This window comes from Phyllopteryx taeniolatus, chromosome 1 (genome assembly GCF_024500385.1).
Source record: "Phyllopteryx taeniolatus isolate TA_2022b chromosome 1, UOR_Ptae_1.2, whole genome shotgun sequence".
Classification (NCBI taxonomy): Eukaryota; Metazoa; Chordata; class Actinopteri; order Syngnathiformes; family Syngnathidae; genus Phyllopteryx; species Phyllopteryx taeniolatus.
The window spans coordinates 14,235,617-14,249,689 of NC_084502.1; the positions used below are offsets into that span (position 1 = coordinate 14,235,617).

Here is a 14,073-nt window from a genome sequence, read left to right on the forward strand (position 1 = left end):
AGAAAAAGGGGAGTGGAGGGATGCTGCATGCTGACTGTGGCCGGCACATCCATTTCTCCAACGTGTCCGCCGACATAAAGGCTCCTCCGCTCATTTTTCAGCCGCGTCTCATCGCTATTCTGCAGGGAGAAACAACCTCCATATGCACTCGTTAACGATTTTGCGAGTCCACTTCAACCCCCTCCCCCCCCCCCCCCCCCGGGTCAAGCCACATTTTCAAAATATTATATTCTGTATATGATGTAGGATCAAACTGTCTACCAACAGATATGTTTTTGCACAACACAAAGCGTGTAAGCGGTGAGAGATTGACGGTGGAGAGTCCCTCTTCCTTTTGTGCACCCACCATGCCCCCCCCCCCCCCCCCCCCCAAGAGGAAAGGCATTTATACCACCCTATTCATTTCACACGTTCATTAATTTATCAAATTATTGTGCATTTTGAAGCTAGAAAGATGTTTGGATCACTTCATCCCAAAAGGTATATACATGCAGAAGTATAGTCAGTTCTCCTGCGCATATATATATAATTTTGTTTTTGTTTTTTTTTAATAGCCAATGTTTTGCTGTTCTAGGAAACAAAATAAGGAGGGAAAAATCACATCCTCTGCATGCTGCATCCCATATACTGATCACGTGGTCCTGCTATTCTCCATGAACCAACAGCACATGATGCACATTAGCAAATCATGATTTGATTCACTTTATTTCGCACACGAGTCAACGTGGAGGTCTGCTGAATATTTCCAAAAGCACGGCAACTATATATCCGTTGAACAAAAAAAAGCGATAAGACTCTTTGTTTCCCTAAACAATGTCGAACCTCTAAACACATTGCAAAAGGTCCTCGAAATTGATTCGCGCGCAGCTTTGTGTTCAGGTCACGCGCGCGCGCGCGCGCACGCATTGAAATGCTGCAGGATTCATAAAGACAGTTTCAAAACGCAAGTGATTCTCGCTCGCTCCGGTTCCAAATATTCACACACGCACACACACACACACACACTCCCGCACTTCCGGCAAACACGAGTGAACCATAATCCGCCCACGATGAACCGGCGACCAAACGTGTAGAAAACTAGAAGACACTCACTGTTTTATTGACCAATAGGATTAGCACAAGTACACTAAACTCCGTTTATTGCGTTTCACAATAATCCATTTTTCAAAACGGCCTAACACAACACCAACAGCACGAAACCAAACTGTAAATTTAAAAAAATAATAATAATAATAATCATTATCATTGAATCATGTTTGTGAAATACACGAGGTAATTGTCACATTTGTATCCTAAACATACAAGTTCAAGATCAACGCTGTGTTTCAGCTTCTTTTCTTTTTTTTTTTTTCTTCATCTTCCCCTAATACCAAAAATAATTATCATTATATTGACTTCCTTCCAGTGTTGTTTGAAATAAATAGATTGTGCATTTCACCTGGGCAGCCGGCCAAAACGAATGGCCCACAATAATATTTGGATTCAATGTATAATTGTCTGCATTTCTCCTTCATTCAAAACATACCAAAGACACAATTTCAAATGCGTTTCAAATAAATTAAACCCTGTTTCACGTATAAAAGAATGCAACGGTATTCGCAGTAATCCATGCTATATAACATGCATTTTATATAACGTTGGACTTGGAGGAAACCGCACACGATGGCTACGAGAAAAAAAAACAAAATATAGAATCATTCTATAAATAATCAGTTCTGTTCTGTTCTGTTCTGTTGAGTTTGTTTGTTTGTTTTTTCCTCCGCCTGCGTCGTCCATGTGTGGTTTTATAACCTGGTAATATCGTCGCCATGCTGCGCTCCGCTCAGTTCATCAGAGGCCCCCGTGTTCGTGGCCGAGGAAGGGGCCACCGCGTTGGAGCCGGAGGACGCCGCCGCCGCCGCCGACGACGACGACGAAGACGACGACGAGCGCACTTTGGTGTTGGGGAGCCGGTGGTCCTTTTTCCATTTCATCCTGCGGTTCTGAAACCAGATTTTGATCTGGCGTTCGGACAGGACCAGCGTGTGGGCGATCTCGATGCGCCTCCTCCGAGTCAAATAGCGGTTATAGTGGAACTCCTTCTCCAGTTCCAAGACTTGCTGGCGGGTGTATGCTGTCCGAGACCGCTTGGGCTCCGTGCCGTTGTAGCCCGAGTTCACTGGGCGAGGGTGGAGGAGGAGAAGAAGAAGAAGAAGAAGAAGAAGACGAAATAAAGGAGGGGTAAACATGGATGTGACTTGAAAGATTTATGGCCACGTTTGGGATATTTAAAAGGCAACTTTGGAAGTTGGCGTCTTAAATGCGAGGACACTCGCACCCAACTCAGGTAAATTATTAATGCCAGATTACAAAACGGGATTTTTTTTTTTTTTTTTTTTTTTTCTTTCCCCATCCCTTCTTATTCATATGTCCCGGCGCTCTCTCTCTCTCTCTCTCTCTCCCTTTTCCACGGCGCAATACATAACAGCAGAAGCCACATAGTGATACGGCTGCCCTGAGTATACCTCGGCTATAAAATTTATGGTGGGTGTAATTACCAATGCCGAGTCGTAAATCCGCCTCAATTGTGCCATTTCAAAAGGCTTCCCTGCTATCGGAGCAGGGGCTGGCAACGAGCTGGGAGTCGGGGGCTGATAGAGGGCGGACATAAACACGCAGGTTTTGCCTACCGGTACTGACGTGAATCTTCTTCATCCACGGGTACACCACGGGCTGCTTGGACGAGGCGGCGCTGTTCGGATGCTCCGGGATGGCTTGGTTGCAGGCGGAGGCTGCGGTCGGCGGGGTGGCGGGGGACATGGACAACTGGGGGGTCTCGCACGACGCGGGCTGGCCCTTGCCCGTGAGCAGGTGCGCGGAGTGGGCTATTCCCGCATGACCCCGCGGCGTGTCGGGCTCGGGGATGCTTGCACAGTTGTACTGGCGCTCTTGGTAGCTGGCCCGCGGTGCAGGGTACAAGTCCGGGTGATGCTGCTGCTGCTGCTGCTGCTGCTGCTGCTGCCGGTAGCCCGGGTCCCGGGCGCGGCCGTAATATTCGGGACTGTGCTCGGGGATGTAGTTGTTCTGGGAATATTCCTCGCATGGAGGAAATTTCGGATCAATGTAGTTAGACTCCATCAAATACGAGCTCATGATCATTAATTTCTGGAGTGGAAAATAATTTTTCTAGCTTTGTCGTTTTTCTGCTCCATAAAGCCCTCCTACTTGCGAGCAGCCCTGTAAAGTTACTTTTACCACGTGACCCGGCCGGCCAATCGCAGCGGACCGCGCGGTACCCGGATGAGGAACCAGAGGTGTTTAGCATACCTCCAGTCGACATGGTGGACTCCAAGCTCCCTCTCTCTCTCTCTCTCTCTCTCTCTCTCTCCCTTCCCCTTCTTGCTCTCCAACGCTCTCTCTCTCTCTCTCTCTCTCTCCCCGCTTGTCTTACCAAAGCCATTGATCTTGGAGACAAAAGTAGTAGCTGAGTTGCTGACCAAGGAGGAAATAGAAAACACAACATTCTCTGTTATCCAAGGGGACAATATAGCCGCTGCACCAAGGATCGCAACAACAACAATAACATAGCGAACCGAGGGCTAGCCTCCGTACGATAATAAATGAAGCCGGCAGCACTTTCATAATGAAACCGGTTACAAAACATTGGCATGAGAGCACCAGCTGATGCGGTTTGTGTCTCGTCCGCAGACAGGCAGACTGGGAAAATACAAAACAAAACATAATAATAAATAGTATAGAGAATAAGCAGAGATCAGGAAAAAATCGGGGGGGTTCTGCAATTAATGGGGGATAGGTTCCAACCCCCCCCCCCCCCCCCTTCCGAAAAAATCAGTGAAAAGGTGAATCATGCCGAGATCAGACTACAGGATTTTAGCCTCGTTATTTAGCCCGATTTGCTATGGCGGCCAATTTCCCGGATCGAGCGCGACGTATTTTGTCGTGCGACATATTCCACGACCAATGATTTCGCCCTATGACGCCAAAATAAAAAGTCTAGAGTGTTTGAAATCTTCTGTGTAGCGTGATATATGAAACGACGGCTCTCCGACAGTACAAATTGACGTAGACTAGGGGTGTCAAACATACAGCCCGCAGGCCAGAACCGGCCCGTCTAGGGGTCCAATCTGGCCCGCTGGCACTGTTCTGCCATCACTCAAGTTTTAGTTCATTTACATGTATGGACGCTTATTTTACACAACACAACTACAGTAAAACCAGAAGTGCTGTGGAGTCGCGTGATGTGACATGCACGAAGCTGAGAGAGAAAACAGTGACACTTTGTGTGAAACACTGCCAATGTACGTATTATATCATGGATTGTTTGTTCAGTCATTCCATGTGCAAATGTGCATATGTGCAGTTAAAAAATGAGCTTGTGAAGTTAATTGGGACATGGGTTTATTCAAGCCCGGATGAACACGGTTAGGTTACGTCAGACAAACAAATCACGTGAGTGACTCACTGCGGTGGCGACCTCCTGACAAGGAAAAGCTGGAAGTCACTTCTTTAGTGAGATGTAAACTACAAAATCATTTCATCCATGCTAATAGTTGGAGAGGGGGTTGCTAATTGTTTGTGCAGACTAATGCTAACCGCATATCAATTCATTGCTTTATATGGCAAGCTACTGAGTGACAATTCAATAAGTAGCAAATTTGAGTTTCTATTTTGCACTTACTGTGGATACGTATGTATCCTTAATTGACGTAGCAAATACATTTATTTTGTTTTCTTTTTTTTTTTTTTGCTTCACTGTCAATCTGCCTGTGTACTTTTACAAGGCAGGAGGATAACTGCACTTTCATTCGAAAAAGTTCCTCCTTTAGTTTGTATGGTGTGATGAGTCAGTTGAGCCTTTCAAGATGTTCAGATGGATGTGGAAATGTATGTACATTGAAAAAGATGTAGATGAAAACACAGATTCATAATATTGTTGAAACTGCACCATTTTTTGTTATGACATTCGAGCTCGCTGATACGATTTCAAACAGGATTGGCAACAAGATAATAATCAATAAATGTGAATATTTTCCCAATTGTGGTTGTAATAATGCGCACCCAAAAAGATGGTTAAAAAAAACAAAAACAAAAGTTGAATTGTTGTTATTAATAGCTTATAGGGCCACGGATATACTGGTCCGGCCCACTTGAGATCAAATTGGGTCGGATGTGAGTCTAAAATGAGTTTGCCTCCCTCGCTCGCCGTTGTCAACATTTATTCACGCGCGCAAAGCAATGTTTACAGACGCTTTAGAGCATGATTCGACAGAACGCCGGTGTGTTTACGTGCAAACGTGCTAGCATTAGCTGGCTGCATCAAGATATGTTGCCTGCTTGCGAGCCGTATTAAAAGTACCTCAAGCGCTCCTTGAATGGACAGCCCAAAACGTCATCTCTCGAGCACCAAGTGACAACAGCACACATTTTTGCCTTCTTTTTGTTCTTTTTCATCCAACACACATTGCCACAATCCATTGTTGTTCTTGTCGCTATGGTAACAGGTATATCCGGTGACATGTTTTCTGGTCCCGCTTCCACGACGGTGTTTGATTTGACAAGATAAAGCCCAGCGATGGCAAAAGACAGGATGCGGTGTTATCATAAAAAATGTCGTGTAGTGTTACAAGTGACGAACCGAGATACGGCAAGATTTTATGGCAACAGTCTGACATATTGCCATTGTGAAAGACCAAATTTGTCTTGTAGTCTGATCCAGGCATTAGCGAATGCCGAATCACTAATATGCGGGGCTCCACTGTAGTTCAAAGGTCAGCATTCTAATGCACAACCAAACCAGAAATATGTTAAACTGGTAGTCATTTGCATTCATCACTGTAGTATGCTCTCCTTTTCCAAAAGTTTGGTGACCCGCTGTTAGAGGCAGATACCTATTCAAACTCACATTCAGGCCGTCACTGAGTGGGAACTAAACACAGGCTGCCTGCACAGAAGTCACGTGAATGTACCGCTACACAATCGGTAACTAATTCACCAGATACGTGCATTTTACAAATCACATCAAATGAACGAATACATTTGAACTAATTTTAGCAAAAGCAAAAACAACAAATGCAACCAATACGGTATTACACGACTTTACATCATGGAAATGACTCAATGGGCCGGATTGAAGAACCAAGCAGGCCATATTTGGCCCACCCATTCCCACCTAATCCTTACTACTCCAAACAATGTTTGTTGAGCATAGAAATGTCAGGCAGCATTTTAGGCTGTGCTGCTCAGGGGGCGGGGCGGGGCGGGGGGTGGCTGAATTGTGGGTTGAAACAGGCCTGTGCCTGCCTGCACGGGCCCCAGCTTCATTCAATGAGGACATATTTGTTTGTCTTCAGCTAAAACTATATTGACTGCATTGTTTCAGAGGTTTAGTAAGAGAAAGGATAAAGAAAGATCACATGATCACATCACACACGCACAGCTCAAAATAATGAGTCATGCGACATGTATTCCAATGTTTTCAGCACTGTAACATCACTAAGCACATGACACACAATCCTAAACAATGTAATTAAGTTGACACATGTCACAAAGCAGATGAGCAGCATACAGTTGTGTGACAAACGTGATAAGATATGTGTGCCTATGATGCTCCAATGGGAACTTTACAGCTATGATACCACAATAAAAAAAAAAAAGAGCCACAATCAGTACAAGCTAACTTAGAGCAGCACGGAAGCATTAAAGAAGCAAAGTCAATTTTGCCAACTTCACACCGAAACAAATTACGAGCATGTACGGATCGTTTTCTGATACAATCAGCATTAAAGAAACAAAGTATTGATATCACGGCTGTTGATTTCCAAGGATTTGGATGATGATTTTCTCATGAAATGGAAATGTCCTCATCATGAAAACATGATCTATTATGTATGTGTTATGTACTACGTACATTATAAGACATTGACTATGTAGCATCCAACGTACAGTGATGACAAGAGAACAATGTATTTTGCATTTCTTTTGCTGAAACTCTAAATAATCCCTTTCGTTTGTGTTGCTTTTTATCCAAATGTTTCAGTGAAACAATTATTGCACGAATATCAAACTATATTATATCCAATGATGTGTGCATAGTGCTTATTGTGTTTTATGATCATAGGTTTACATACTCCTGAAGAAGTTAGGAGATTATTTAAAGGCCCTGTAAAGTGACACAACAAATGTCGTAAATTTAACACAGCGCGGAAAAAAATGTAAAGAAGTCTGCCAAATTTTGAGTGAATAAATAAATCGGCAAGTACAACCCCAATTCCAATGAAGTTGGGACATTGTGTTAAACATAAATAAAAACATGTTCAACCTATATTTAATTGAATACACTACAAAGACAAGATATTTAATGTTCAAACTGATCAACTTGATCGTTTTAGCAAATAATCATGAACTTAGAATTTGATGGCTGCCACACGTTCCAAAAAAGCTGGGCCAGGTTCACGTTTACCACTGTGTTACATCACCTTTTCTGTTAACAACATTCAATAAACGTTTGGGAACTGAGGACACTCATTGTTGAAGCTTTGCAGGTGGAATTCTTTCCCATTCTTGCTCGATGTGCAGCTTCAGCCGTTCAACAGTCCGGGCTCTCTGTTGTCGTATTTGACGCTTCATAATGCGCCACACATTTTCAATGGGGGACGGGTCTGGACTGCGGGCAGGCCAGTCTAGTACCCGCACTCTTTTACTACGAAGCCACGCTGTTGTAACACATGCAGAATGTGGTTTGGCATTGTCTTGCAGAAATAAGCAGGGGCGTCCATGAAAAAGACGTTGCTTGGATGGCACCGGTTTCTCCAAAACCTGTATGTACCTTTCAGCATGAATGGTGCCTTCACAGATGTGTAAGTTACACATCCCCACAGCCCCATACCATCACAGATGCTGTCTTTTGTACTTTGCGTCCAGAACAGTCAGGATGGTTCTTTTCCTCTTTGGCCCGGAGGACACGACGTCCACAATTTCCAAAAACAATTTGAAAGGTGAACTCGTCGGACCACAGAACACTTTTCCACTTTTCATCAGTCCAGCTTAAATGAGCTCGGCCCCAGAGAAGCCTGCGGTGTTTCTGGGTGTTGTTGATAAATGGCTTTTGCTTTGCATAGTAGAGTTTTAAGTTGCACTTACGGATGTAGCGCCGAACTGTATTTACTGACATTGGTTTTCTGAATTGTTCCTGAGCCCATGTGGTGATATCCTTCACACATTGATGTCGGTTTTTGATGAAGGTCACGGGCATTCAATGTTGGTTTTCGGCCTTGCCGCTTACATGCAGTGATTTCTCCAGATTCTCTGAACCTTTTGATGATATTATGGACCGTAGATGATGAAATCCCTCAATTCCTCGCAATTGTACGTTGAGGAATATTTCTCCTTAAACTGTTTGACTATTTTCTCACGCACTTGTTCACAAAGAGGTGAACCTCGCCCCATCTTTGCTTGTGAATGACTGAGCAAGTCAGGCAAGCTCCTTTTCTACCCAATCATGGCACCCACCTGTTCCCAATGAGCCTGTTCACCAGTGGGATGTTCCAAACAGGTGTTTGATGAGCATTCCTCAACTTTCCCAGTCTTTTTTGCCACCTGTCCAAGCCTTTTTTTTAGAATGCGTTGCAGCCATAAAATTCTAAGTTAATGATTATTTGCTAAAAACGTAAAAAAAGTTTATCAGTTTGAACATTAAATATCTTGTCTTTGTAGCGTATTCAATTAAATATAGGTTGAACATGATTTGTAAATCATTGTATTCTGTTTTTATTTATGTTTAACACAACGTCCCAACTTCATTGGAATTGAGGTTGCAGATGAAACCCGGCTCCAAAATGGCGCAGAAATGACATTGTCTCGGCTTTTAAACGCTGTGGGCGTGTCCGCAGAAAGCCATGCCCCGCGAAACGTTCACCTGTCAGTCAAATGCGTGCCTTTTCTCCCGGCTCGTTTCAAGCGATGCGCACGCTCTCACAGGCCGCAGAGAGGCACTCTGTGGCAGACAGGCAGCCTCTGAGCCCACCGTGGCTGCCAGTAATTGCACTGGGAGCTCAGAGACATTCCCCCCCCCCCCCCCCCCACCCCCCTTTGGCGCCGTTGAAAATCAGCAGCTCGTTGACGGAATTGTGGCCAACGATGGCGCGCGCTGAAGCGACCGCAGCAGTGTGACGCACTAGTCACCTACAGGAGGAATTGTTTCTTCTTCTTTCCTCCTCCTCACCCCACGACGTTGCAGGCGGCCAAGCAACCACTCAACCACTCTGAGGCTGAAGGCCCGCTGGTGGGCAGGTGTTGGGTGGCGGAACTGTCTCACGATGCACGCCAAGCGTTCGGGCACACGGCAAAAACACACAACACCTAATACACTTCAGCACAGATTTGAGTCTTTTTTCAGATTGTTGGCGTAGCTTGGTTGCTAACTGCAAGCTGTCGTGGTCGAAATGGGCCAAGTTGTTATGAATAAGGATGTGGCGCTCGCACCGAATTGCCAGAGCTGAAATGACGGTGCGGAGTACGTCTGTATTGGGGGAAGGGAGACTCATGGCCCGAGTGCCTTCTTGGGCTTATTTTTAAGGCTGCCCCAAAAATCTGTACAACTGAGACGGTGAAAAAAAGTTTCACCCTATATCTCAACAATTCCGTACTAAATTGTCCTCAGTCTTTGCACGTGCTTTCGGCACTGATTTTCAGGCATTTAATGTATTTCGAAACAAAACATGAAAATGACTTTACAGGGTCTTTCAAGAAAACCTGAGCGATCAGAGCAAAACACATTTATTTTGATTTGAATTGAGATTCAAATTCACCTCATTCAGAATAGCGCAAGCAATAAACAAAACATAGCAATGAACGAGTTGACCCAAAATTGGCCAATTCTGTCACGTGCACGCTGCACACTTTCTTATCTAAGGGGAGAGAGAGCCTGCTCCATCGACTTCTTTTTATTCTTTTACCTGGGAACTTCATAATAATCATAATCATCATGATAATGATAATGACAACGTGCTGCGTTTGTGGCCGCCCTGCTTTGTAGGGAAGGCGCATGACATTTCTATTAGCGCTCGCTAGGATGTTGGAAGCCTTTTATAGCGCAATAAAAGCTGTAAATCAGTCAGCTTGAAACGAGCGCTGGTGCGAAACGTGTTTCGCGGGGTCGCGCACGGTAGCTCGCACTCTCCGGATGCGGCTTCCTTCACGGCTGCGTGCAGGCGAGGGCACCCGCGTGGGCGTGGGCGTGGGCGTGGGCGCGCGCGGAGGCCGAGGCTGGTGGCGAGTTGGAGCTGCCCATGCATTCCCGTAGACACGCATTTGCGATTGTTTTCAACTCCACACAAATTCGGTTCTACAGGGTACATATAGGCAACTAATGCGGATCTTGCAGCCTTTTGTGGCGTATCAGTAATAGATCACCCCCCCCCCCCCCCAAAAAAAAAAATGATGTTATTTATTTGAAATGCCGTGTGCGCGATGATCAACACAAAGAATCAAGCATGTCCTCCTTTGAGGTAGCTCTTTTATGAATATTCAGTCCCAAACACGCAGCCTATACAAAAGGTCCGCGTGACAGCGCGGATGAAAAATAAGTTTCCATTGTTCCCCACCGTTTCTTTCTGCTGGCTATTAGCATAGCTGACCGCTCGCTAACCTTTCTTTCTGCCGCTCTGGAAGCTAATGAGAAAAGACTGGGATGAAAAATGCCATATCGGACATGTGCTCCTGTTTGGAGGTTATTAAAAAGGGCGAACATAGCCCAGATTGTGAATCGATGGCATTGATTACAGTGGAAGTGCACGAGAGGGCTCAACCAATGCAGCTGAAGATTTCTCCTCGTTAAAACAACAACAACAACAACAACAACAACAACAACAATGAGATAGCAAAGACCTCATGTGCTAGTTGACGCGGCGACGGGGATGCGGCGCACTAGTTTGTTGCTCCGCCAGGATGCGTTTGAATTTGAATAAGAGTTAGACAGGCTGACCCGCGTTTCACCCCGCGCGTTTGACTTCCTCCAATAGTTCACTGCCAAGGATTATTGATGGAGGGACGCCAATGAATTCCTTCTCCGCACAAATGGCTTTCACATCGCGCACCTAGTTCAATAACTGGCCGTAATGTAAAAGTGAAAAAGATGAGGCCCTCGGGCGGATTATTTGGCTGTTTCATTTATTCATTGGAGGGCTAATTAAGCGGCCCTTTGCTAATTAAAAGCTGTACACGTGGATATAGGAAATGCAGACGATGTGGTGGTGCCGTGCGTAAATTGGTGGCCCAGTGGCACCTGACCTGGGCGCTGTAATATCCCTGATTAAATGGCTATAACGCGCTTTTAATCAAACCCTTAACAGAAGAGACCGCATGTGCACGCCCCCACCCCACCCCGCCCCACCCCGCCCCCACAGGTGTAATTGCAATAAGCTACATCGTCCCGTTGTAACAATAATGAAAAAGAAAGTTTGAATGAAGTGCAGTGAGGGAGGTCGAATATGAATGCATGCGCAAAAGAGAAGAAGCCATGCGGGGGGGGGGGGGGGGGGAAGAGGGGCTTTTAGATGCGCTTGTTTCGCACCTCGTTACACGAAACGTTGCGCTTGATGAGTGTTCAACCACTTCCCTATGCAACTTCCAATGGCAATAAAGCTGAAGTCGTTTGCGGCCACCATTTGAGTGCACATTTAAGGCAACACTACACAAGTGGAAGCTTTTTCCAAGCAGGCAGGCGGCGGCGAGGGGGCGAGGGGGCGAGGGGGCGAGGGGGGGGCCAGCTGCTGGCCTTCAAGCTCGTAACAGGCTGCAAGAAGTGTCAGATCTCCACCAGGAGACAGGTGGACAGGCGACACGTCCGCGGCCTCGCGCACTCCCCCCTCTCTCTCTCTCTCTCTCTCTCTCTCTCTCCCTCCCCCCCCCCCCCCCCTCTCTCTCAACCCGTGGAATGACCTGGAAAACACAAAGGAGACACCAGATCAAACGTGGTGCCTGCAGGATTATTATTAACAGCCAAGCCGCCACATTTTTGTTTTTTAAACGCAACTCTGCAATGAATGCATTAAAATACAAAATATGCTGAAGTGTTTCGAGACGTCTTAAATATTTTGTTATTTTTGTGATATTTTCATTCAGATTTTTTTGAACCGTAGTTAATGTATTTTTTATTTTTTTTTTAATTAGGGCGCATATATATCTGCTTCGCAAAATGTATTTATTTCATTTGACGTCACATATGTATCGTTTGCATGTTGTCTATTTTAAATAAAGCTTACCTTTTACACTTCTGCATTGTCGCTTATGTACGTTGTCCTTATTTACTTACGAGCCACTTGTTGCAAATGATCTGGAAAATATATACACCTATGTATTTCAAAAAATAGAAAAATAAATCAGATTTGACCCTCCTTCATGTATACACATTGTTTTAGTTTTCGCAACGTACGCAACATGAATTGTAATGCTGCGCTTTTTCTATGATTGTTCGTATGAGAACATTGTTAATTGATGGAAAATATATTTATTTCCATTTCTATGTTCATATGCTGCGTTCGGCGGTCGTTTCACTTTCCCTCCTGTGGTTTATTTGCAACTGGGCTGAGGTTGTCCTAGAAAAGGGAATGAGAAAAGGCACAAGTGCAGCCTCCTCGGGCTCATGTGCATAAATAAAAAGCCTTTCCACGTCATCGCCCAACCGCACGCAGTTTCAAAATAATACGACTTTGTCTTCACATTGTCAATAAATTCAGGTGGGATTGGTTGCTTCGAATGTGGGCTGAGACAAAAGAAAAGTCACCCGGAAGTGACCTGTGCGTCTTGAATAATGGCCGTGTCAGCTGCGCAGGTCAGAGAAAGGAACAAACAAAACAAAACAAACAATGTCACTGTCAGAGAAAGCGGATGTTTGCATTGTTTCACTTTCGATCCTGAGGCTCAACAGCACAAATTTGATTCCCCCCCAAAAAAATAAATGCACAAGCATTCCAACACATAAACAACACTTGGGCTCTATAAATGATCCAAAATCTACTCATTTCAAGAAGTTCAATTTAACTTTGAGTTGATGACGATTTCTCAATCGAAAACGGGAAATTTTTTGACAAAATACAACAACTGACGACTAATTACCATCTGCAGACACACACACACACACACACACACATATTTAAGGAGTGTGTTGCACAGTGCCCCCTAATGGAAGTGTAGTACGCACGACAGGAAACGTGTACGTCAAATAAATAACACAACGTTGAAATGTGTGCATTTGGAGTCAGTGAAACAGCGTAAAAGTCAAACAGGAAGGACGTAAAGTGGCTCAACTTGTCGAGCAGCTTGTGGCTCTGCAGAGCGTCCACACACGCGCGTGTTGAGCACATTTAAAAAGAAAATACTATTTTAAAAAAAACAAACACACACACACTGCCCAACAATAGCCCCCCCCCCCACACTCATCTACAGTCAATTCAGTTTGTGTGTGTGTGTGTGTGTGTGTGTGTGTGTGTGTGTGTGTGTGAGAGATTTGACTCCAACTTGCGCAGCAATACAAACTTGCAGAGGAATCTCCCCACCCTGAAAAGTAAGCCCTTAAACCCGGGCTGCATATTATTCAATTGTGGCAAATTCACCTCATTTCCTTGAAATAATGACTCACTCACTCACTCACTCACTCACTCATTCATTCATTCATAACGAATCGTGCACAAATGAAGTTCACCCAAAGAACGTTTCAGCGCAGCGAGTTTTGGCGTCCGCCTGCACGAAGCCACGATGACGTTGCACTCCTTCCTCGCGAACATTTTGTGTTGTTTTCGTTGGTTTGTTTGTCTCTATGGCTGCACGAAAACGTACACAGTCTCTATGCCTCCACGTTCAAAAAACACACACACAAAACGCACACACACACACACGCGCGCGCACACGCGCTCTCTCTCCCTCTCTTCGTCTCTATTAAACAATGCGCGGATAGTCGGCGTTTGCGTGTTGAAATGTATTTTATACTTGTCAATAAATGGCATTGCACCCACCACTGACACCGCGCGTACTCATTTCAAACATGTTATATTTAAGTCCAGTGCGAACGCGATTGCA

At 45.0% G+C, this 14,073-nt stretch overlaps 1 protein-coding gene and 1 long non-coding RNA gene across 4 annotated transcripts in view; both read right to left on the reverse strand.

The window, feature by feature from the left end:
* Positions 1-14,073, reverse strand: part of LOC133478231 (uncharacterized) — a 38,335-nt gene that overhangs the window by 13,334 nt on the left and 10,928 nt on the right. The window lies entirely within an intron of this gene.
* On the reverse strand, positions 1,071-6,149 carry hoxc4a (homeobox C4a). 2 transcript variants are annotated; one of them, XM_061773943.1, is made up of 2 exons: positions 2,680-6,149; positions 1,071-2,158 (listed from the first exon to the last, which is right to left on the reverse strand). In XM_061773943.1, exons 1-2 carry the CDS (start codon positions 3,080-3,082, stop codon positions 1,785-1,787), a joined length of 777 nt encoding a protein of 258 aa, XP_061629927.1. In that variant the 5' UTR covers positions 3,083-6,149; the 3' UTR covers positions 1,071-1,784. The 2 variants fall into 2 exon arrangements, with proteins under 2 accessions (XP_061629927.1, XP_061629918.1); XM_061773934.1 differs by having other exon boundaries at positions 2,670-6,149.